General features: G+C 39.7%; 4 protein-coding genes across 8 annotated transcripts; 3 read left to right on the top strand and 1 right to left on the bottom strand.

Annotated features, from left to right (window-relative positions):
* Positions 1 to 157: 157 nt before the first annotated feature.
* On the top strand, positions 158 to 2,203 carry snrpg (small nuclear ribonucleoprotein polypeptide G). Its single transcript, XM_023413013.2, has 4 exons — positions 158 to 311; positions 507 to 529; positions 1,309 to 1,433; positions 1,949 to 2,203. The coding sequence occupies exons 1-4, from the start codon at positions 280 to 282 to the stop codon at positions 1,997 to 1,999; spliced, it is 231 nt and encodes a 76-aa protein (XP_023268781.1). The 5' UTR covers positions 158 to 279; the 3' UTR covers positions 2,000 to 2,203.
* Positions 2,204 to 3,348: 1,145 nt separating this feature from the next.
* Positions 3,349 to 7,263, top strand: plpbp (pyridoxal phosphate binding protein). Its single transcript, XM_023413032.2, has 8 exons — positions 3,349 to 3,500; positions 4,189 to 4,296; positions 4,388 to 4,423; positions 4,507 to 4,582; positions 4,659 to 4,799; positions 4,914 to 5,056; positions 5,514 to 5,612; positions 6,081 to 7,263. The coding sequence occupies exons 1-8, from the start codon at positions 3,411 to 3,413 to the stop codon at positions 6,270 to 6,272; spliced, it is 885 nt and encodes a 294-aa protein (XP_023268800.1). The 5' UTR covers positions 3,349 to 3,410; the 3' UTR covers positions 6,273 to 7,263.
* Positions 7,264 to 7,850: 587 nt separating this feature from the next.
* tmed4 (transmembrane p24 trafficking protein 4) lies at positions 7,851 to 13,134 on the bottom strand. The gene is made up of 5 exons (XM_023413018.2): positions 12,892 to 13,134; positions 11,171 to 11,271; positions 10,960 to 11,085; positions 10,070 to 10,216; positions 7,851 to 9,959 (listed from the first exon to the last, which is right to left on the bottom strand). The coding sequence occupies exons 1-5, from the start codon at positions 13,025 to 13,027 to the stop codon at positions 9,810 to 9,812; spliced, it is 660 nt and encodes a 219-aa protein (XP_023268786.1). The 5' UTR covers positions 13,028 to 13,134; the 3' UTR covers positions 7,851 to 9,809.
* On the top strand, positions 11,010 to 24,787 carry ikbkg (inhibitor of nuclear factor kappa B kinase regulatory subunit gamma). Of its 5 annotated transcripts, XM_087175791.1 has the most exons (17): positions 11,010 to 11,096; positions 12,473 to 12,536; positions 14,723 to 14,863; positions 16,152 to 16,417; positions 17,399 to 17,473; positions 17,558 to 17,659; positions 18,196 to 18,381; positions 19,333 to 19,394; positions 19,605 to 19,652; positions 20,960 to 21,062; positions 21,192 to 21,307; positions 21,410 to 21,562; positions 21,887 to 21,959; positions 22,062 to 22,196; positions 22,520 to 22,656; positions 23,079 to 23,155; positions 23,516 to 24,787. In XM_087175791.1, exons 3-17 carry the CDS (start codon positions 14,725 to 14,727, stop codon positions 23,704 to 23,706), a joined length of 1,863 nt encoding a protein of 620 aa, XP_087031917.1. In that variant the 5' UTR covers positions 11,010 to 11,096; positions 12,473 to 12,536; positions 14,723 to 14,724; the 3' UTR covers positions 23,707 to 24,787. The 5 variants fall into 5 exon arrangements, with proteins under 5 accessions (XP_087031917.1, XP_023268782.1, XP_023268784.1 ...); XM_023413014.2 differs by lacking the exons at positions 11,010 to 11,096; positions 12,473 to 12,536 and adding an exon at positions 13,767 to 14,130; XM_023413016.2 differs by lacking the exons at positions 11,010 to 11,096; positions 12,473 to 12,536; positions 17,558 to 17,659 and adding an exon at positions 13,767 to 14,130.
* Positions 24,788 to 24,984: the final 197 nt, after the last annotated feature.

Raw genomic sequence — 24,984 nt, 5'->3', positions numbered from 1 at the left:
ATCGTTTTAGCTTTTTCTTCCTTCCATTTCCACCTTTTATGCTCAGATACCTGAAATATGTCAACAAGAAATTAGTTATATTTTTGCACAAACACAAAAAAATCCTAACCGGCCCTACCTCCTCCTGACCTCACGGCGGCGCTGTGGAGAATTAACAACATACGTCCGGGAGGAAGTCCGCCGGTGAGCTTCCTGTTCCTCTGTGCACGCTTTCCTTCCGCGGGTTTGTGAAACGAAAATCATACGAGTAACTGTCGGTTTATAGTAAATAAAGAGACAATGAGTAAAGCGCATCCACCCGAGCTCAAGAAGTAAGTGGTTTATTTACATATGTACTCTTTACGTTGAACATGCTTTGTATTGTAAATGAAAGCCGCACAGCGGCCCGGCTGCATTGTTTGCAATGGAAACAAGCTAACATTAGCTAGCTAACAAGCTAGCCTCCGACACTATTCTGTATCATATTAGCGCCTTCAACGAAAGTTAATGTTCTTTTTCTTTTTCAGGTTCATGGACAAGAAGCTTTCATGTGAGTATGGCTGGAAGCTGATACACAAACCAATTACTTTAAGGGAAACCGGAGCCCGTTCTTTGAAGTTAAAAGGGTTTCACATGGGTTGTTGGTCGAAAACTTTTGTTTCATCGTCTCTGTTGCTTTGTTTAACTGGTTCTTACGCTGCCTCTTAACATTACACATGGGAAATTAGAGCTGCAACGAACAGTTATGTTCATTATTGAATAATCGTTTTGTCTCTGAATTGTCTAAAAATAGTGAAGATTCCCTGTTGTAATCCACCACAGACCAAGGAGCTGTTTATTATACTTGTCTTGTTTTGTACTGAGTCCAAAACTCAGAGATGAGATTCAGTTTACAATCATAACTGTCAAAGAAAAGCATCAAATCCTCACATTTTAGAATATGGAACCAGGTAGTGCTTTACATTTTTATTTGAAAAATTACTAAAATTAACAGTTGGTTATCAAATCATTTGATGATTAATTGACCAATTGTTGCACCTCTAATAGAAATCATGATTGTTCAGCAATTTCAGTTTGTCAAGGTGTTGTCAAGGATCCTACATCCTTAGGTTCACCACAAAGTCCAAGTATGATTATAAAGATGGAAAAAGAAATTGGAGCTATACTTTATAAAAAATAAGACACAATCACAGTTAGAGTCATCCCAGATATTTTTTACTAACTTAACTAAAAACAACACAAGTAAATTCTTTGAAAGCAAAGCTGGACCTTTGAACTGAAACAGTGACTGAGCTTAACAGGGATTTGATTCCTTTTTCTGTTTTCCAGTGAAGTTGAATGGAGGCAGACACGTGCAGGGCATCCTGCGAGGGTTCGACCCATTTATGAATCTGGTGGTGGACGACTGTTTGGAAATGGGCCCAGGAGGACAACAGAACACCATTGGCATGGTGGTCAGTATCTGTCGTGGTGCCAGTGACACTGCATTTTGCAGATCGCTGTGTCAGAACTCACTGATCCATTAAACTCCAGTGCTAATCCATCTGTCATCTCTTCTCTCTTTCTCATGAGCAAAATATCAGTGTATAAAACAGTCAAATAGCAGCTTCTGACCGTCACTGGTCAGAATGACAAAAATCACCGGCGGCAAATCTTAGCTGGGGCTAATAAATGTTTATTCTGTAAGTAACTTGAGAATAGGCCAAAATGAAACCTAGTTGCCTTTAGATTTGGGTTTTCTCTGCGAGCCAGTGTCTGTGCTCGTCAAAAAAGCCCCATGGTATAACATTACTGCACAACTGCTGTTTCATAGCAGACATTTAACATCAATGTTGGCTCTTATTACGTATTCAGGATTTTAAAGATTGGACAGTTCTGTTATTACTAACTTGAAATTTCATCGGTTTTACTCAGAAACCTTTAGGAAGTTTGTGTAAATGTATTAACTCTGTGGTCTCGTGTCTCACAGGTCATCAGGGGAAACAGCATTATCATGTTGGAAGCCTTGGAGAGAGTATGAGAGAGGAGGGGGCTACAGACAGAGAGGAGAATGATCCACACCTTTTTTACATTCTTTATCCCTTTTAGTTGTTTGTCTGTTTTGAAAGAGGCAATGTCAATTTGTGTCAGAATTGTAAGATGTCCGATTTCTATTTACAGGGATGTTTGTTTCTTTTCATTTTGAGTTTGTGTGATCTTGTGAATAAATCATTTTTTCCTTGTATTTTGTGTTTGTGCATTCAGTTTATGACAATATGTATTTCCACCACACTACAGGTTATTGCCTGAAGGTGTTGATAAATGTCTACAGACTTTAAAGGTCTGGGTCGTCTCCAGAACAGCACAGGTGCAGCTGACAAGGAAGTACATTAACTTGTGATGTCTTATGTATGATGTTTATATAAAATGCTGTCATCTAAATATATTATTCTTCATACATATCTTAGTTTTAATGCTTGGATGATTTAGAGGGACAACATGAAAATTAGCAAAGAGTAAAACTGAAAACAATGGGGCTTTTATTGGAACTTGTATTGCCCTTAAGACACACAATGATTTAGCTATTTATTAGTCCAGGAATTCTTATCAGAACACCATCAGAACCAGATTTATTGCCAAGTGTGTTTTCACATACATGGAATTTGTCTTTTACACTTTTCTGGTGTTTTACTTGAAGTGTTGATCCATAAGATATATTTGTGGTTTTAAGTACCAAAAACCAAACTACCTCTGTGTAGTTTTACATTTCATCTTTTGGGATTTTCTCTGGAGCTCACGTAACAACAGGTTGAAGAGCCAATCAGAAGAGAGGTTCTGAGCCTGACATGGCTGAGAGCGGTGACTGCTTTTTTGTGACATCATGAAGTTACAGAAGTTCTGACAGCTCATTTTAAGGCTCAGTTTCTGAATCCAAGCTGTGTGAATTTCTCTGTGGACTGAGCACTTTGATACTTTCACAGTATTAATATAGAACCTAGACCTGCTTTATAATTTAAAAAAAGACATTGAAACCTCACTTAATACAATATGGAACCTTTAAATAGAAATATAATCTTTTTTTCAAAAAAATATTTACAATAAAATTGTGAATAAATATTGAAAAAATATTAAGAATACAAATATACAAAACTAATACAAATATTAATAACTGGACGCCATAAAGTTCATGAAGGTAGATTAATTATAAGACTGTTGTATTGAACTACATTAGTTTTAGAAGGGTGTTCCTAATAAACTGCCGACTGAGTGTGTATTTCAGTCTGGAGTAGTGGACATCCTCACTTTATTAAGACTGAAGTGCTGAAGCAGGATCAGTAGAGGGCGCTGTCTCAACGACGCACTTCCTCCTCAGGTGGACTTTTATTTTGAAAGGCGATTGTCGTCATAGCAGACACGTTTCTCTACGTCGCGTGTCGTAGCCGTTTGACGGTATGTGGAAAGTAGCAATGTCGGAGGAGGTTGGGAAGGCGCTACAGTCTGTAGTGGATCGGGTGAAACAGGCGGCGGCACGGCGGCCCAAGGTAACGACAGGCCCGGGGAGGCTCCGTTAGCAGCACCGCTGCCGTTTGCTCCACAGTCGGGGTCCAAAAAAAGTGGTGCTGCGGCAGCACGACTCGTTATGTAAAGCTGCCAAACACCTCAACCTTTGGATGGGAGACAGTCGGGCTAGTGGGAGCACTTTCATAACACCATGCATGGTCTGTTAGTGGCAACACAATATGTGTGGGAGCGGAGGGATAAATCTTTCATACCCAATCCGCATGCACGCTGATGTGCCTGTGAGCTACTTTTAGCACGATCTCATGATTGGCGTTTGGCATGTTTGTAGGCTTAATTTACACGACCACGCTCTTGAGCAGCCTCTCCTCACACCACTCTGTGTGGAGGATGTCCACCAGTGAAGATGTCAGCGTGAAGCGTCCCTTTATAGAAATAGCACCAATGTTGATATCTAGGTCAGAGCATGCACAGTATTTTCCCAGCATCATTCAGATTTCCCTCACTGGCTTGTTGTTAAGTCATGAGTAGAGATCACTGTATGATGTGAATATTACAGCAGCTCAGTTTCATCATTGTTTTTGCAGGATCCTGACAAGGCTGACTCACTGTTCTGCAAGAGCCAAAGGGCCTCCGCTAACTCACTGATCTCCTCCACTGATACATTTCACTGATACAGATGAGAAATGAGCCTGTTCTGTCCTTCCTCAGACACTGCCAGCTGTGCCGCCCCGCCTCGTAGCTGTCAGCAAGACAAAACCACCAGAGATGGTTGTGGAGGCCTACAGACAAGGGCAGCGCAACTTTGGAGAAAATTACGTGAGCATGAAACACTTAAACTACATCAACACAAAATTCTGAGAGGAGTAAAGGTGAGAAATAATGAACCTCGTCCTTTATCTCCCACCAGGTTAATGAACTTGTGGACAAAGCTTCAGATCCTCTGGTGGGTTTATATATTTTGTAAGTGATTTATTTCCAATCTGCTCTGTTCTATATTTTTACAGTGTCTCTTTTTCCCTCGTCCAGATTTTAGAATCATGTCCCGAAATCAAGTGGCACTTCATCGGCCACCTACAGAAGAATAATGTCAACAAACTTCTGGGTGAGTACCTGTCAGCTCTGAGGCTGAAGCTTTGTGTTAAAAAGCCTCACACTGAGTCCTGTCTCTCTGCTCCCAGGCGTGCCAAACCTGTTCCTCGTTGAGACGGTTGACTCGGCGAAACTGGCCGACAAGGTCAACAGCTCATGGCAGCGGCTCAGGGGAGCCAGCATGCAGAGGTTAAAGGTCATGGTGCAGATCAACACCAGCGGAGAACAGAGTTAGTGTTGATATCCGTTTTTTTTTGTTCTCATTCTGTAGGCTGATCACAAACACACATACTGCACGCACAGTGTCAGCTGATCACAAACAGTATGTCTCATGTTTGTTGCAGGTAAACATGGCCTGCCCCCGGAGGAGACGGTGAACACGGTGAAACACATCGTGTCCCAGTGTTCTGCCCTTCACTTCTCAGGACTCATGACCATCGGGCGCTATGGCTACAACCTCACCCTGGGTCCCAACCCGGACTTTCAAGTACAAAAAACTAATATGAACCCAATACTAACCCAATACACACATCTCTTCTTCCAGACCTGACCTCAGCTCACACTAGATTATTCTTATACATGACAGTCAAAACAGCTGAAACTAGTGATGGGCAGATGAAGCCTGACAAGGTTTTGTTTCTTCTTTGCGCCAAAAAAAGGCTTGAAGCTTCAGGGCTTTGAATGCAGCAAGCACATGGGGCCCTTATGGGGCCAAACTGCAGCGCCTCGCTGATTTAAATAGCTTTAGTTTCATATCTGTGTGTTATTATTAAATCTGTCATCTTTTGTTCAGAAGTGCTGCACTAAATGTAGATGTTACTGTGTCAATTCAAAGACAATAATGTAATTTTATTTAAAAACATGACTATAATTGACTATAATTTTTTAAATATCTACATCAGTATCGATCAGGTTATAACCTGAACATCGTGTCCCTCCTGTAGATGCTGCTGAGTCGGAGGCAGGAGGTGTGTGACAGTCTGAAGCTGCCTCTGGAGGAGGTGGAGCTCAGCATGGGTATGTCCACAGACTTTGAACATGCGGTGAGTATCACTTCTTATCATTTATAAACTACGCACAAACACTGACACAAATATCAGCCGGCATAATTGGAATCTTATAATCAACTGAAGAGTTGTTTGTGAACTGTAACTAGTATTTAACACTTTGTCAGATGAATAAAATATAGTTAGAATTTTTCATCTTGAATTTTCTGAATTTCAACATCCAACTTTCTACCTTTTAATTAAAATTTAACTCAAACTTCTATCGTATCAAACCAATTCAGTCGGTTTGATACAGTTTTGGTTCAAACCGTTTGTGGCTCCAGATAGAGCGGTGTCAACTCTGCTACGATCTGCTGCAACCATTCTGTAAATTTGGCTGTAAATGAATTGGTATTTAAATTTCAACCAAGTATTCAGTTGTCATTAAATTTCACAATTCACGACAAGGTCTTCAGTTGCGTAAGCTACAGTTTGCTTACACATTCATTGTCCCATTTGTCGAAGATCGAGGTTGGCGCCACCAACGTGCGAGTGGGCAGCATCATATTCGGCAACAGGGAGTATCCGAACAGCGCGGCAAACACTCCGAATCCCAGTCCAGCTCCCAGTCCAGCTCCCAGCCCAGAGAAAACATCCAAGGTGGTGTCTGAAGAGGCTGCCAAGAAGATGACACACCTCACTGTGTCCGAACACTAAGAAGAAGCTTCTCCTCCTCTGAAATCCCTTAAACAAAATTTAATGAACAGATCAGTGAAGCAGATCATTTCCACAGAGCCACGTGGCGTTAGGATTGCAGAAATTCTTGCATAATTTTAAAGTGTATTTGCCTAATTCTCTTCACTTTTTGGTGTGCCCTTCTTGCTCTTTTAAGCACTAAAAAGTGGCGTTCGCTACAGAAATAGTTCAACCGTTTTTTAAAAAGTAATGTGTTACTAACCTGTACTGCTCCGACTTCCTCTTTGTGGAAATCTCTCCTACAAGATTACTGGATACACCACAAATGTACAACCACATGAAAACATGACGACAAATGGAAAATGATTTCTCTCGAGTTATGAGGTAGTGAAGATTTGTTGTGCTGATGTGATATTTTCTACCTTTCCAACCCAACGTGCTGAAATGTGCTTGACTGTGTACAGTGTCCCGGAGGTCAGGAACTCCAGACTACAATGTACTGTTTTTGTTGTACAGATGAAACAAAGACTTGATTTAATAAATCATTTATCCCTTTATAATGACACATAGTATTGTGCGTTTGATATTGTTTCGTACGGTGTGCCAAACGTGTCAAAACTTTATTATTGATATTAACAAATTAACAAAAGAGTAAACCTGGAGAAAATGTTTTGTTTCTGTGTACTAGTGTTGTGTCTGTGCCATGGTACATTGTTGGAGATGAAAGAGTCGACCTATGCAAAGTGGTGATCTTGTTTCAGCGTATGTTTTCAACTAGATTTTTTACACTGCAGCTATGATGGTGTCGCAGTGTTTCTTCAAAGATGTCACAAGGTCAGTATGTTTTTGTCTCCATGAAAAGTGCGATCAATGTCAGTGATATAAAAGAAAAAAAAGCTCAATCAACTTGTGGTTAGACGTGGTTGCTGTCTGAACGAGGCGTCTGAGCGTTGTTCAGTTTGGAATCTGGCTCTGAGCAAAGCCGAAGCAATAAATTTTACTGTGGAAAATATCTGCAATTTACTGTGTATTTCTTCTAGTTAAAGGTCCCATATTGTATAAAGTGAGATTTCCATGTCTTTTGATTATAAAGCAGGTTCTATATTAATACTGTGTGAAAGTGTCAAAGCCTCAGTCCACAGAGAAATGCACACAGCCTGTATCCAGAAACAGCCTTAAAACGAGCCATCAGGACTTGTGTAACTTTGTGATGTCACAACAAAGCAGTATCTGCTTTCAGCCATGCTCAAATCCTTCCCACCTGGACCCACCATCCAACATTTAAGAATTTAGTTTCTCTGAGTGTTTACCTGCAAACTGCTACATTTTTATTTGATCAATCAGAAAACAGCTCTGAGCCAATCGGAAGAAAGGCCAGAGCCTCTCTTCTGATTGGCTCATCCACCTGTTGTTACTAGAGCTCCAGAGAGAAGCCTGAGGGATATGTAAAACTACATTGAGATGGTTTTTGTTCTAAAAACCACAAATATATGTTCTTATGGAACAAAATAATATGGAGTAAAAATGGATTCAAATAAAACACTGCAAAAGTGTAAAATATGGGACCTTTACGGCAAAGATAATATGATCAGACAGATGTTTGGCCAAAGTTTCTTTATTAAGCTCATGGAGGTGACATCTGGACCACAGTAAAAACTGGAATACTTTAATAAGTGTTACTTTAACCATTTTAAAAAGAATTTAGTTCCCAAACATATTGCATCTCAAGAATTGGACCTAAGTCTAAACTTTGAATGTAAAAAAATTACTTTGTTCCTCTCCAATGATATGAAGTTCTTCCTCTAAATTAACAGGACTTGTAAAAGTATTAAAACGCTGAAAATTACAGTAAATGTTGCTAAAGCTCAGCAATAAAACACAGGTTACGACAGCTCAATAAATAAGTTCTGGTGAAACAAAAAGAACTGGTGACACAAATAAAACAAATGTAAAGACTCATTCAATCCATGTAAAAGGCATTAGAAAATGAACAGGACAGTCAATAGGCTTTACCTGTTATTTACAACATACAGTAGACTCCTGTTATTCATAGATGAGTATCACAAACTGTATCTACAGACCAAGCTCGGGTAAAATATACAGGACACTGGACTCAAGCTAGAAACTATATACAGTCGGTAGAAGGATGGACGTAACAGTTCAGTTTGACCCCGTTTCACATTTCTAAGCACAAAATAAATGGTTTATAACAAATTAATGTAGTTGTAATCAGATATTAAGACATTTAAAGTGGTTATCAATGTATTTGTGCTGTGAAACATCAGGAACTGGTGCATAAACAGATAATAATGAATGATTGGATTGAATTAATGAATTCATGTATGTGTTGTTTATTTACAGATACTCTTTTACCCTCCATCACAACTGAACAAACACTATTATCTGATGAAGGACACAAGATGTGGCTGAAAGCCCCAGGTAATAACTAGTAATTGAACTTTGAGTTAAAGGTCCCATATATTGTATAAAGTGAGATTTCAATGTCTTTTTTGCTGATAAATCAGGTCTAGGTTCAGAGAAGAGACTGTGTTTCCATGGTAACTCTAGTTGCTTTGTGAAACAGAATTTACTAAAGTAAGCCTGATTTAATTTGTTTTCTCTGTGTGTTCAACTGAACTCTGCTATATTTTTATTCAACCACTCAGAAAACAGTCAATTGGCTCAACAACATCAAGATGGTTTTTGATTCTTAAAACTGCAAATATATCTTCTTATGGATATCAACACATCAAGTAAAAAACTGTAAAAGTGTAAAATATGGGACCTTTAAAATCAAGATCAACACAATCATAAACAGGTAATACATTTTGTAACACACTGAGGACTTGTTAGTGTGTTATTGTGTGTCATTAATATGATCACAGCTATGTTATACTGTTATTAAAGATAATTAACTGTTTATTCACCATTTGCAGATGCTTCATAGGAGGTTAAAACTGTTCACAAATACATTAATCAACACTTAAAATTTCCTCCATTAAACTTACATCTATATTTCAGGGTGTTATGAACCATTTATTATTACGTACTACTTATAAATGTTAAACGCAGGGGTTCAAGTATAGTGTTATAAAGCGCACATATGAGGAATCGTTGCCTGTATAATATTTGCATAAGTGTGACCACTTGGTGAACATAGAAACAGCTGTAACATTCTCATTGTTATGTTTCTACTGCTGCAGTCATTCACTCCTGTACGATCTTAAAAACACAACCTCAGGTCGCTAATGTTGTCTCTGCTTCTTCTTGCACAGGAAGACAGGAAAATGACATGTCCAGTGAAAACATAATGAACACAACAAGAAAGGAATTTGCAATGGGTAAGCCATTCTGTTGTTGCTAACGGAAAAATAACAATATCTTGAAACAAGAAAAAAAAAAAACACATTGCTGAGGATCGTGAATTTGCTCGTACCATTTATGGCTGATATTAAGACCACGTGTCTCCTCCTGGGTGTTTCTGTGGGCGTCTCTCTGTTCCTGTCAGTCAAGTCTGTCTGCTTGTGTTTACGTCGTTCCAGATGCACACATAGATTATTACACCAGCTTCTTGGCCTCAAAGAAGCTTTTGAGGTGCTTCATCTGCCAAATCCCAGTGACGATGAGGATGAGCGTCTGAGCGATGGACCACCAGAGGACGCGCTGGTTGGTGCTCTCGCTCGTCATGCGAAAACGCTCCTCACGGTACTGTGAAAGACGACACCGAGTGAAGTCATAGTATAAACAGCAACTGTAACCTACTTAACTTAGCAGTAAACCCGTGACCTCGACATGGTGCACACGTGTTTTTTACTGACCCTCTGGTAGTTTTGCTCCTTCTGGATCTGCTCGACCTGGTCCAGAAGCTGTCGGACTCGTAGCTGCAGCTCAGTGAGTTTGTCCTTAGCTGCAATTTCAGGGTAGTTGTTGGTATGTTCCCCGACCTGAATATCCAGGTGCACTCTCTACAACATCAGGAAACAGATAGTTTGAAATCTACACGCCTGTTTTCTGTGGCCATTTAAACAAATAATAATTGTCAGATAGGGCTCAGAAAAAACTGCCATGAATTAGTTTCATAAAGTTTCATACAGCTTAGAAGATGTTTTGTTTGAGATCAGACCTAAAGGTTTGTGTAAACCTTAAGACCTTTGTGGCTGCAGGTAAAAAAAAAACAATTCTGACTTCAAAATCCATTAAAGGCTTCTTTGTTTTTAACTTTCTTTTTCATTTCTCCTTTTTCTCATCAGCTTTATTAAACAGAATTTGATGTAAGCCTGATTTAAAGGCCCCATATTGTATAAAGTGGATTCTCCATGTCTTTTTTTATTATAAAGCAGGTCTAGGTCTATATTAATACTGTGACAGTATCAAATCACTCAGAAATGCACCTGTATTCAGAAACTGAACCTCAAAACGAGCTGTCAGGACTTCTGAAACTTTGTGATGTCACAACAAAGCAGTCACTGCCCTCAGCCATGCCCCAAGCCCAGCCCACCTGGACCCACTATCCAACCTTGCAGGATTTGGTTTCTCTCAGTGTCTCTCACTGAAATCTGCTATATATTTATTCAATCACTCAGAAAACAGTCAGCCAATCAGAAGATTACTTGGCTCAGAGCCAGAGTAATCACTATTTGTGTGAAACATGTTGGAGGGAAATAACAGGTCAACCAGTTAAAAATCCCAGCAGTGACTATGTTCATACCAGTTTTCCACCTGCAAACAGAGCCATCTTGGTGGAGTTGGAGTGCAGACAGATCTGATGTTCTCCAGGAGTGTGGGAGGTGAAGGTGAACCGTCCGTCTGAACCGTACTGACGAGAGAGGATAATCTGGGAGAATTGTAAGAAAGAAATCTTTAGATTCTGTTTCTATGCATGTGGGTAGGTTTTATGTTACGACCTCCTCTGTCCTTACCTTTGTATCTGGATCCTTGATCTCGACATGCATCCCAAGGCCGGGGGTGGATGGGAGGAAAGAACTGGTCTGCTTGTCCCACAGCTGAGTCCTGTACTTCCCTGTCAAACAGACACACCATCACAGACACACGCAATCAGATCATCCAGGAATCACTCAGTAACATAGTGGCAGAATTATTATTAGTTGAAATATTAAACGTAGCATATGAAGGTATTCAACACAATGTAACTACAGTAACAGATATATAAAAACACAAAGTGATAAAGGATGAAAAGTAAATCAAATACAATTAAACATACAAAGATGAAGAAAAATGACTGGAAAAATACAATGTGAGAATATTAACTGCAGTTTAAGTTTTCGAAATGTGTGCAACCTCAACTTGATGCAATGTTTATGTAAATGGAAAGTTTCCGCTTTGATAATGTCAGAACTAACTCTTATGAGCCTATACCAAGCCTTCATGTGTGAAGCTCGTCAGAATCAGCTCAATATTTTTACTTGTTTAATTACAGATGTGTAGGCCAGGTAACAAACTGTAGGACAGAAATGCCAGTGGCAGTGACATATTACACATTTTGACTGCCAGTGACAAAATATGTAATATGTAACTGTAAAATGACCCACTCAGTCTATATCTTGGAGTAACATGTAAACAAGCACACACAGCTGCTTATTCACACATCCAGCAGACACAGAGCAACATTAGCATTCATTTAGAGTTGTGCTTCTGTCCACATGATGAATGTAAGTGTGAGATTGACTCTTCTATTAGCTCTATTTTGGTCTCCACTACTGTTAACCAGCGCGGTCTATCAGTCCAGTACAGTGGGTTTACCAGAGCTTTTGTATTTTGTATTGAGAGTAAATCTTAAAATAAATAATATAGAAATATTCATCATAGCAGCATTTAAAATGTTAAATTATGTTTAATGTTGATATGAAAACAGAGCTATTCCCCAGTACATGAATTTTCATCACCTGTTAAATATCAAAGTATCCAGTAATTCTAATGGCAGGTAAAACACACAAGTGGTATTAAATAAAAACCTTTTCATTGGGAACAGTTTCTGTGATACACCCTCAACCCTAAATGCAACACCATCTTTCCATTTAGACACATTCTCATCCAGTGTTTAAACATATAAACACAGGGTTTATATTTAACTGTGGTGTGAAGGTTAAAGATAAACAGAATGTGGGCGGTGCAGTTTCTTAGGAATGATGGTAAGTTTCTGATGGAAATTGTTACTCATCACAATATTAGTCTTGTAAAAACAATATCCGCTTTGGTTTCAGGTGGAAAATACTGGATTTACTGTGAGGTTTGGACCTGGAGCTGAACAGCTGTTGTGAGGAAAGGGTAACTTAACATTTAATTGCACTTTTTATCTCTGTTTCTTAAAACACGATGACATAAGTCAACCATTGAATTTTGTGCCTTTGGGGCATTTACTACAATTATCATTCTGAATGTAAAACACACACTCAGGTGTTTGTGATGCTGTCGCTCACTGAGAAAAGCTATGCTAGTGTTAAGAGGTTCACCAGCAGCTACAGAAACCTTCAGTGTTTTCCACTTTGGGACTTGTAAGCAGCCTGGACGCTATGAACTCGATGTTTTTCTGTCATATTCAGTGCAGCATCTTTCCTGCAGCCAGCTGTTAGCGTGCACTGCTAGTTAGCTGCGTCCAGCTAACGACCCCGTAGCATCTTACCAATAACCATGGTCTCGTCCGGAATTTCCTCAATGAAGCATTTTTTCTCCGTCTCTCCTATGTGGAAGTAGAGAGCGTAACTTGGATAAATCCAAGCTAATGTGAAAAGAAGTCCAGCAGCGGGGGTAGAGAGCATTGTGCAGCCTCTTTCGCTTTGCGCACATCAGCACAGGAAGCTCTGCTGCTGCTGCCGGCTGACGTCATCCCTCACTGCGGAAGAAGGAAGGGGGATTTCCTGAAGAAGTGGGATTTTTCTCGCCTCAGTTCAGCTTTTCAGGCAGCACTCACTCTGAGTATGGACACCCTCCACACTAACAGAGGAGACAATTTTATTTCATAATTTGAATAAATAACAGGGACCAGTTTATGACAGCATTCATAGTTTTAAAACAAGATCACAATTTAATGCTTCTATCAAAACAATTTTGGGAGTGTATAAAAATGTATGGAGCAGAAAACCAATAAAGCATCCGCAGAAAATAGTAATTTAACTGCATTGTTTTACACTAATATGTTTTGTCTCATGAGAAAAAAAATCATCATTAATCTTGATGAAGGCAGTGAAATGTAGTCGAACAGCCCGGAATAAGATATGAAGGGGACTATGAGTCAAGACTGATATGTCACAGAATGTATATACATTTAAAATATTTCTTAACAAACATGTTGTTCAGTTAAGCCTTACAATATGGCCTGGAATAATAAATTGTTTGTTGAATTCAATCATACCAATAGAAAAAGAGAGTTTCATGCTACATGTAAGGGTAGGTCTTTATCCTTGGTGAAGTGATTTGTAAGATTTGTGAGGTTTAACAAAGTGGGTTGTGTTTGCAGCCTGAGAGGAAGTGCTACCTAACAGGCTAAACTCAGGGAAAATTAACTCTATGCATTTCCTGAGCTAACAACAGTCGCCTCGGCTAAGACAGATAACCTCAATCCATCCTAAAATCAAACAGAGTATTGAGATAACGTTATGAGATTTAGCTAAATGAATTTAGGGAGATATACAATTCGTTGATGTAGATCGGAGTTTATGTCAGTCAACGAGTGCCTGAGATTACTCAGCTGTTGGTTTGCTAAATCTTCCTAGCTAGCTCATAAGCTAAATCGCTAGCTATCTAGCATCAACCAGGTTTCTAACGTTGCCTAAATAACGTTAGGTACACTCACTAACAGGCTGTATGTAAATGACAGCCTGGGTGCCTGTTATTCCGGACAACACAACTGAAAAAGGAGTGGGTAAGTGGAGTTTCGTACCTGTGTTGTCCTAACGTTAGCTGTCAAATTAATTTGTAATGTGTAGTGAGGACAGGCTTGATCCTGTGTCACTGCGGGGGAGAAAACAACACGATGTAACGTTAGCTTTATTAAATGTGAGTTGGTCATGTGCTTTTGATCATATGACACTAATGAAGCTGACGAGTAGTGTTTTACTTTTGTCTATGTTGTAAACTAATTTATAAAAAACAAGCTTTGTGTCTCAGTTGAGCTGCGTGCCTCATGTTACTGGGGATGACGTAATGTTTTCCTCCCGCCCGGTACACCGGTACCTGTGCGAAGGTTTACAGCACAAAGAAGAGTGTTGCCACTAAACCAGTGAGTCATTAGACTAAGCCCGTCAATCAGGACAGGTGGCCTCAGACAGAACAGGGACCAGGATTTTGACGAAGGATTAAATTGAAAGTAAAAGTTACTGTCTCAGGCCGCCTACGAGGCGCGCTACACGATTTGTCTGCAGGCATGGATGCAGGCACGCTGCGGCGATGCTTTGGGTTAGTAACAGTTCAATATCTGTATGTATATCTATATCACTGTGCATGTGTTTTTCTAGGGATGGTGCAGCCCCAACCTGATGGCCCAATGCAGTGGGACATGTCAGGAGAGGAGAGTGGAGGGGCCCTCAGGGTCCCACCAGAGCTTGCTGCCAATGAAGTGGTGACCAGGTTGCTGGGTGATAACCAGCAGCTTAGAGGTAAGACCTAGTCCCATATTTTAAATAAATTAAGAAATATTTACTTAACTTTAAGCACAGTATATCTCAGCATTTGATATGTCCAAGCATTATTGGAATGGACTCAAAACAGCATTTTAGCAGTGGTGGTGCAGGATGGTGTTAACGGTGGAACAATAAATAGTGAGTTCAAAGTATCATTTCAAGAGAGGATAATGAGAAAGTAGTGTGTATGTGTGAGCCGTACAAAATTAGAGACATTCATTGTTTATTAGCACAAGGCCAATCGTCAACAGCAACTTAGGATCAGTGTCTTGGTTATGGACCATTCAAAATGTGGACTCAAGAAACTTCTAAACTTACTGGACCAATTGCTGTCCCCCCTGCGGCTGAGGCTTACAAGCCTTTGTAACTCTTGCCAAACAGTCGCCACTGGGGCAGCGAGTGGACATTACTAAAATGTAGTGCAACAGTAGCACAGGTGGAGATGAATCATAAAGTCAGCAAACTGATTCAGTAATGAAAGTTACTCAGCAATATCTTTCTAAAATCTATCTTTAGCCACAATAACCTACTGGTTATACCAGTAAGACCTATACCAGTTATACCAGTAAGACTGAGGCTGGAAAAATCCCTGGGTGTATCAGACTGAGAAATGTGTTTGACTAATTACTGACTTCAACATTTAATTTAAGTTGTAAAGAAAAGTCATACAGTCAGGAAACTGACTCAGTGTTATGCTATTGGTCATACCAGACCAAGGAAGGTTGTAGTAACAAAAACCCTGAGTGATGGGCTGAACTGTGTTTTATTGCTGATTAGTTCACCATTTCAGTGTGTGGCAATTATCTAATAATAATAATAATAATGCTGATACTTACAGTAACAATAAATAAGAGTCACAAAACCTGTACTGTGACCCAGTAACACAGCAATGTTTATGTAATGTTTGCTAACATTAGCTACCATAAGCTAATGGTTGTACCCATAGACTGTATTGTCCCAGACCAAGTTAGTCTGTTGCAGAAAAACACTGAGTGTATTCAAAGTAACACAAATTCAATGTTTCATTTGTAAGAGGAACAATGTTTTATTTTATCGTTCAATATTTACATAGTGTCTCCTGGAAATCCCAACATTACAGATCCACCACAAAATTAGAATAACTGCCTATTTCTAGTTTCTCATCATAATATTGGTTTAATCTGTGGCCGCCTTGTATTTGACTTTACCTGTTGTAGAACTTGTTTCTTGCTTTGACATATCAGTCTCCAATTTCTCCTTTTACCTTCACCCTTCTGTCCTCCAGAGGCCTTGCGGCGGAGCAACCTGGCCTTGCGTCAGCGCTGTGAGGAGATGGAGGGATGGCAGCGAAGGACAAGAGAGGAAAGAGAATTTCTCAGCTCTCGTTTCCAGGAGGCCAGGGCCCTGGTGGAGAGGCTGGCCCAGGAGAACCACTCCTTACAGAGCCTGGTCAGTGGTCCGACCTCCTCTTCTAACCACTGCTGCAGCTCCAGCCAAACCGAAGACCTGCAAGGACGCCCAGCCAGGAACGGTCCACTCGAAGGACCACAGGTTAGAGATTCACACTTCAGCTTCCTTTTATTTACACATTGTCAGGTGTTTTTACATTTTAACTTATTAGTTGCACCATTTCATAGCTTCCACTATTTATTGTATAATCTTGTATTGGCATGTGTATGCAGAGGTCACAGCATATATTATTTCACCTTGTTTTAGTTGCATGCTCATGTTTTGTTTACACATTGGTTCCTATTGCATCTGTAATAGTTGCTGTAATTTGGCCACATTTATAAGCACATATCTGATGTGTGGTGAAATGCAAATGTAACTCAAAAGACAGACCTTTTGAAATTTACAGCTGGAGATAACATGTGGACAGAAATGAGTGTAACAGCCAACATCATGGCTGCAGGATCCACTGCCAATGTCCACCAGGCCTTGGCATTGGCCATTTGACTTTTTTTTACCAATGTAATTCAAGAGCAAGAGAAAAAGAGAATGAAGCAGAAAGAGAAGGAAAAAATGAAGTGACTTAAGGGAAGCAGATGGTTTTCCTGTGACTACATCTTGTCTCCTTCATCCTCTTTTCAGTTGGCAAACAACAGAACTGCGCATGACGTAGACTAGTTATCTGCTGTGATTCAGCCAGTTAAATGTTTGTTCCGTCCCTTCTTTCTTTTATAGCCAAACTAACAACAAGGTTGTTCTCATTTACCAGCAGTCATTCTGAAGCTGCTGCACTGATGCTCAAATCATCTGATGAAATAAACATAAATACAGGTTAATGAGAGCAGAGGAGTTGTGCTATTGCACTTACTGACATTTAAAATGATCACACAGAAAGCTGATCAGGTTGTCATGAAGGTACAGCCACAAGGCATCTGTTACTACATCTAAGTGAGCAAACATGTATGTAATAAGCTTATATGTGGGAAAAACGGCTCCAAACTACATCTGCTGAAGAATAGCTGTTCTACTTCTAATATATTTCCAGTGGACATTGGACCCACGTGTTTCCGTTGTGTCTTTCAGACTCTAGATCAGCGGGACAAGAAGAGAGTTGAAGAGACGGATCAACACACACAGACCACGCCACCTCGCAGCCTGGTAAGATGTGTGAGGATGTTTTTGGTTTTTAGTTTGGATGTGTGTTGTTTATTTTCCATCTAACAGGTTTGTCCGTGTGTCTAGGGCGGTGCGAGTGTGCATAGCTCCTTGAGTAGCCCCCTCCCCACTCCCCCCACCTCATTTTCAGAGGTACTGGGGGAGGTGATGGGCAGGGAAAGTGGCCAGGTGAGATTGCTCACTGCATCCCGATGTAATTAGTTTTAGATGTCACCCCTACTTATCTGTCATCACATTCAGGAAGGTCATAAAGCCGGACTTCCTACTCGGAAAAAAGCGACTGGACAACCTGTGACTGATCACTATGCAGCATTTAAAAATGTTCCAATTAAGAACTTGACACCAGCGGCATTATTATATTTACAATTGGCAGTCTAAATCTTGAGGTCGTCCAGGTTTCATCCTCTGACTTCTGAGCAGGAATGCTGGATTGAATGGATGTTGCACACCAAAAATAAATTTTCTTCCTACTTGATTAATACACAGATGCCAGCACTGTTAATAATCACCGATTGATCTTTCTTTATAATCCATCTCTGCTCCTGTAAACCTTTTGTTGGTGTTATCTTACGACTTGGTGTATTTCTACCTTCCTTCCAGCCCAGGGTGAATGTGGTTTGTCTCTGTCCACTTCCCTCCCATCATCATGTCTCTCTGCATCCATTCATCTCTGGTTCTTTCATGTTTCACGTCTTTCTCCGCAGCCTGTGGAAGGTGCAAACGAGTTCCTGCAGCTGCTGAAGAGCCATAAAGAAAAACTGGAGGAAGGGATGAGAGAGCTGAGGAGGAAGAACGAAGAGCTGGAGAGAGACAGAGAAGAGGGAGAGAAAGAGAGAGAACGGATGCGGCGCTGCATTGACCAACTACGAGCCAAACTGGCGCAGGCACAGGTGACACGACATGTAGAAACTCTCCCCTTGTAACCACTGCAGTAATGTAGTGTTACTTATAGTATGACTTGTGAAAAAAGCTTTTAAATAAACAAAAATTTTATTATAGGTCATGAAAACCTAATGAATAATTAAACATGAGGTCACTCAGGCAAGAACACTTTTCTTTTGTAACGCTGAAGCTCTGTTACTTTTCTCTGTGAACTTTACTCTTAAGTTGGAGTTGTGGGTGTAAATTGGATTCTCTGAATCTTTAAGAAGTAAACACAGAAAGTCCCTCTCTGGATTAGCTGTTGTTGATCACTGTATATCTAAATTTCACTGTATCTACTTCTCAGAAAGTTTCCAGCTAACCCATCTCCCTGTCTGTTTTAAATGAAAGTGGAACTGTATTAGTTAATTGTAAATTAATCAATTACTACAAACAAAGCCATAAAGTGCACACACAAAAGCTTTTAAAATTGAAGCAGCAAAGGCTGAGATATCCTGACTTTCACTGCCTTGTATGAGTCAAGCTCCAAAATCACTGGATCCTACACGTTCCATAATTACACACATTATAGTTGATTTTGGATACAAATTTAAACTGTAAAATATACAAACATTACACAATATGAACTGAAAGGCTAAATGCTACGGGAAATACCAGTTGTAGTGAGACTAACTTATCTGCATAATGGATTTAAAATCAGCACAAGCATGTGTCTAACACTAGATTGTGTTTTAAAGTATGATCAAGCAATGTTGATTTGGATAAGATAAGATTTAGAGAACTAAGTCTCGCTCCTGTTGCTTTTCATGGCTTTTGTTTCCTCTTTGTCTGTAACTTATAGACATTCAACTGTGATCTGATGTTTTTCTGTGACCAATAGAGATATTATGATAATTGATAGACATAAGAATCAGCTGCTTTATCTGGGATCTAAAAAACTTGTATGACTGTTTTCAAAGGTGAGCAACGTTACTGAGGAGAATGTTCCACATCGCTCTGAGGCGCAGCACTCCTCTGACTGGTATGACTCAGTTTCCCCTCTAACACAGAATACTGAAACTACCAGCACTGAACTAACTTTCTGTCATTTACAGCTCTTGGACTGATTAATCTTACATGTATGTGGACACCTGCATGCTTTTAAATTTCTGCGTTTCTGCTGCTTAATAAAAGCCTGACTTCTGAGAGTCTTCTTCCTCCTCCCTCCCTCTCTTTCTGTTTCCTCTTCCAGCTCTAGCCTGGCTAAACTCACAGAGCAGCTTCAGGCCACACAGGGCAGGTGAGCCCGAAGCTCTGTGTGGCTTTCTCTCTCTCACTGTGTGCATGTCTGCCGCCTAAGCTGTCTCCTCCTCTTACTTTGTAACTCATTGTGATTTTTTATTTTATTTTGTTGTTGTTGTTTATTTGTTAATATGACATATTTTTGATTTTTTTCAAGTACTTTTTTCTGTTAGGCCAGTGTCATGTATGGCAAACAAATCAATCAATAATAGGAGTGTAGGATTTTAACTGTTTAACTTTAACTTCAAAGCTGCAGCTACAGTCTCTAGATGAAATAATTAAAAGTTTTCCCGAAATATTTTACTTGGAAAGGTAAGTAAATAAAGGAAATTATTTCAATTTTGAACTGTAACTTTACTATATGGCTAAATAATTTTAGGAAAATACTTAATTGTGTTTTCACTACATGTTAGGTCTTCCATTATTTTCTAAAATTAAACTAGAGGCCTGTATTTGTTGTGTAACAAAACAACATTTCTACCAAGCATAACTGGAAACTCATCTTGTTTTTAGGGGAATAGTTTCAGGTGAAATAATGCAGTTTTTATTTTTGATGTGTTTTTTAATTAGAAAAAAGTCAACTTAGCAAGTTTCTTGCCAGTTTATTTCACATTAAGATATTATATTACTGGTTCACTTGACATTTCTCAATAATATTTAATGCTAATGTTGACAGCTCTGAACTGTAGCTACATAAGCTAACTTTAGCATCTCAGACTAATGCTACTGTTGACAGCTTTGAACTGTATCTGCTGTAAGCTGATTTGATAAAGAATCTAAGTACTTCTTCCTCAGCTACACAAAATGAATGTTAATTAGCTACAGCTGAGTGAATTTGCCAACCACAGTTGCAAACTTTCACTTGCTTATAATTTGTGAGTAAACATATCTGCAGCTCTTACAAATCAAGAATTGCACACTTTCAAATTGCAATTTTGATATGAAAATGATAAATGATTACAGCCAAGGGGGTGATTCAGATAATTTATTGTAGTGAAACATATACAGTGAATTCAGAAAGTATTCAGACCCTTTCACATTTTGTTATGTTGTATGCTAAAATCATTTAAGTTCATTTTCAACCTCATCAATCTAAACTCAGTATCCGAGGAAGCCAAAACATAATTTGATACATTTTTGCTAATTTATTAAAAAAGTAAAAAATGTGAGATATCACACTGACATAAGTATTTACCACATGTTGACTCTAATCAAGGTGTAGAAACATCTCAAAGATGATCAAGAAAAATGGGAGGGACCGGAGCTAAAGTGTCTGAATACTTATGAGTCTGTTTTTTCCTGCAGGTATCGGGAGCTGGAGGAGAAGCTTGATTACCTGCAGAAGAGTTCGGCTCAGCGAGACAGAACTGAAGCTCTGCTCAAACAGAAGGACAAAGACTGTGCTCAGGTATGAACTATTAAAATCCAAAATCTTCCAACCTAGGAAGTTACAGAGTTACATGTGGTGGCGCTGTAGCAAGCAGTCTTTAAAATATTAAAAGTTAGTCCAATGCCTTAAAATGTTTTGTTTTTGCAGCTGGCCAAAGACTGTGAGGCTCTGAAAGCTCAGGCAACTTCCCTGTTAGGAGAACTGAATGAGAGACAGAGCTGCCTGGAGAAAAGCGAGCATGAACGCAAAATGTTGGAAGAAAAGTAAGTTGTTACATCATAAATATATACGGTACATAGAGTCTCCTCTGTGTTCATCTGTAGGTGTGTGCTGATGTGAACCTCTCTCTCTTAACCCGTGTGTAGACTGTGCAGTAAGCTGAAGGCCCTGCAGGTGGCAGAGCGGGAGCTGGAGCAGCAGAGGAAGCAGCATCATGTGGCCATGGACAAGCTGCTGCTGCAGACCCAGAGCCTGGAGCAGGCCCTGAAGACAGAGAGACATGTCGTCACAGAGGAGAAGTGAGTTCAGCACACACATACAAACACTGACAGCAGTGTACTGACTGGTTATTAATTGCTCCACTTAACCAACACTTGGCAAACTGCACCTGAGATTTAGGTGTTGGTCAGCAGATTTTCTCTAAACGAGAAATAAGACACTATTTTAACTAATTAAGATTAGTTAAAATTAAGGGGCTAAGGGTCCATAATAAAGCAGTGCACTTGATGTCAACTGTTTCTGCTCCTGGGTTTAGTTCAAAATTCTTGACCACTGTTACCAGCACAATACCTGTGATTTGTTGTTTTATTCTGAAAGGTAAAATTCTGTTCCTTTGTTCTCAGAAAAAAACTGACACAGCTGCAACACGCCTACACATGTCTCTTTAGAGACTACGACTCTAAACTGAAGAGTGAGGTAAAAACACACATTAACATCTTTTGCCCTCCTTAGCTTTGCTTCTTACCTTATGGACACATGTCTTAACACTGATGTGTGTGTTGTGTGTTCGTCTTCCAGGGAGGAGATCTGTGCAGCCGACTAGAGGAGGCAGAGCGAGCGCTGGCTCTGAAGCAGGATCTGATCGATAAACTGAAGGAGGAGGTGGAGCAACAGAAAGGCTCCCTGGAGACTGTTCCTGTCCTCGCTGCACAGGTACATTTACACACCTGTTCAACATCTGGAAACATCAGTGACTCATTTGACAGGTTGGGTGTATATATAGAGGAAAATTACACATTCAAATCATTGTGTTCAGTTCACTTCAAACAGCCATAGTCATTAACATTGTAGTTAATTAGTTGCTTTTGATTAGAACATCAGAGTGATACAGCTACATATTCAAAGGAGGAAAAATGACCAAGGTCAACCTTTGAGCAAAGGATGATGATTTGAAAGAATAGTAGCAACACCACCCCCTTGCTTACTTGGCCTTGGAGAGTGAATAAAACCTCCCCTCTCTCACTGTGTTTGCTCAGGCTGAGATCTACAAGGCAGATTTCCTGGCAGAGCGAGAAGCAAGAGAGAAGTTGAACCAGAAGAAGGAGGAGCTGCAAGATCAACTGAATCAGGCCCAGGCTGAGATTGAAAGGCTCAAACAGGATGCTGCATCACGGTAAACAAGGGGAAAAAACTGCATAACACACGGACATTTCAGTATTTCTATTATGATAATTATTTGTTCCCTGTATGTGAGTATGGGAGGTCAGACACATCAGTCTGTCTTGCTGTGTGCTCCAGTTTGCTTTTTGGAGTGAAGTTTAGATAAAGATAATTTCTGATCCAGAGTTACATAGACCAGTGATTACTGAATTCCTCTCCCTGCTGAGGAGGCTAAAGAGACAGATCTCAACTGCTGATTAGATGCTGCATTAGTATGTTGATGTGACTTCAGTTTCATTACAGCTGCAGAGCTCAGATGCAGGGCTGTTGGCACCGATATGTCATTTCTGAAGTCATATATTTTAAATACTGATATTTCTAGGCATTTGTTGAACTGTGATTAACCATGAACGTTGTCTGTGTTCACCTCTGTAGCGCACGTATGGAGCAAATGAAGATGAGGCACATGGAGGACTTTCCACCACGGGCCCCGCTCATTCCTCCTCCACAAGGTACATTACAACCAACACACACATCTACATATTCAAAATAACATACAAATAGATTTGAAGTAATACAATTTTTTTTGTTTAAATAAGTTATTGATGTGTCCACTCTGGGGGACAATATACATTTGATTTCATTCATTCGTATATTAATACATGTATTAATATACTTGTGATATGTTTTGTAAATAAATGTAGTGGAGTAGAAGTATGAAGTAACAGAAAATTGAAACACAATTAAAGTACAAATACCTAAAAATTGTACTTTAGTACAGCATTTAAATGTAACCACTTTCATTTTGAATGTATTTATAAATGTATTCTTTCCATTTTTTTTCTCATCTTTTCTTTCTCTTTTGCCTTTAGGTGTGTTCCCCGGGCCAGCTTTTAACACAGTGCCCCCTGCCCCCTCATTCCGCAATCAGGGTTTGGTACCAGTCGGTGATCAAGGAGCAGCTGGAGCTGAGGAGCTGCCAGATTTATGTTGTCCAAAGTGCCAGTACCAGGCTCCAGATATGGACACACTGCAGATACATGTCATGGACTGTATACAGTAACATGAGCATAGTTCAGCACACCATGACGCCAACACACACATGCAGACATATACACAGTATATTTACGTTTTTGAAATTCAGCGCGTTTGCTGCCAGCTCCGGGCACAGCCTGGAAAAACGTATTTGGTTGTTGCACCTTACTCTCTCACACACACACACACACACACAAACATAAATACATTCTCCATTTTAAAAGTTGAATATGTTGGAATCAAAACAAGTGGCAATCAGATAACAGTATAAACGAGTGCAAAACGAGAACAACAGCAAGATAATCAGCACGGTATTTTCCTAGAACTGCTCCACGGATTCGGTTTCTGCTGTAGCTTTTCCATTCCGCAAACCAATCCTCTTCTCGTCATCCTTTTTGTCTCCCAGCCCCCGTTTCTTTTATTTCCCCTCTTCCCGTGCCTTACCTCTGGCACACTGATGCACCTCCACCAGTATTTGTACATGATCCCCTGTTTTCTTGCCTCAGTCCCATTTCTAGTCTCTCTTCACTGCAGTGGCATGCTGGCAGCTGAGGAGGGGACTACGTACTGGGGACTAAGCATGTATCCTTTGACTGCATCATCCATGTTGTACACATCGGTAATCATTGGTCCTAAAGTGATGCCATGTCAAAAACGGGGTACTTCTCTTACTTAAAACACATGACAATGTGAATAACCTAGTGAGCTTTAAATAATAAATTATATTTAAATATGTTTTGGTCATAAATGTTGCTTGTCTACATTACCTCAAAACATGTATTATTACGTATTAGAGATGGATTTACTCTTGTTGAAAAAGTAGCCATTCTCTGTGTTCTGTGCCTGTGTACACCTTTGACTGCACCACTGCTTTATTATCTCTGATGATAGACCTGACCCATAACCCAACACAGCCCCCCATGTGGCCCTGATTCTGTCTGATCTTTACCTGTGGCTCCTAGCTATTTATCTTTCTGAATGTAAGCACATTGAAGTTAGTTCACAGTTTGTGTGAATATCGTCTGTAATTGGAGATCATTCGGTGCAAAGAATATGGTTTGAAATTGTTAATGATTTATGAAATAAATCAGTTACTCATTTGCCCTTTATGTGTGTTCTGTCATGTGTGTCCTGAGAGTAGTACATGTGGAAAGAACAATATTTAATGTAGTTACAAAGACTTTATTATTCAGAACATTTTGCATTTAATCTTATTAAAACATTGAAAATAGAAGAAACAATCAATCAAAACTTCTGGATTAAGATATATAATAGAGATATGGACAAAATATATAAAATAAAATGC

This window comes from Seriola lalandi, unplaced genomic scaffold (genome assembly GCF_002814215.2).
Source record: "Seriola lalandi dorsalis isolate HSWRI2012SDOR001 ecotype SW California unplaced genomic scaffold, Sedor1 jcf7180002054501, whole genome shotgun sequence".
In the NCBI taxonomy this organism is placed as follows: Eukaryota; Metazoa; Chordata; class Actinopteri; order Carangiformes; family Carangidae; genus Seriola; species Seriola lalandi.
The sequence above is the reverse complement of the archived record's forward strand: the minus strand, read 5'-3'. Positions and strand labels throughout refer to the sequence as shown.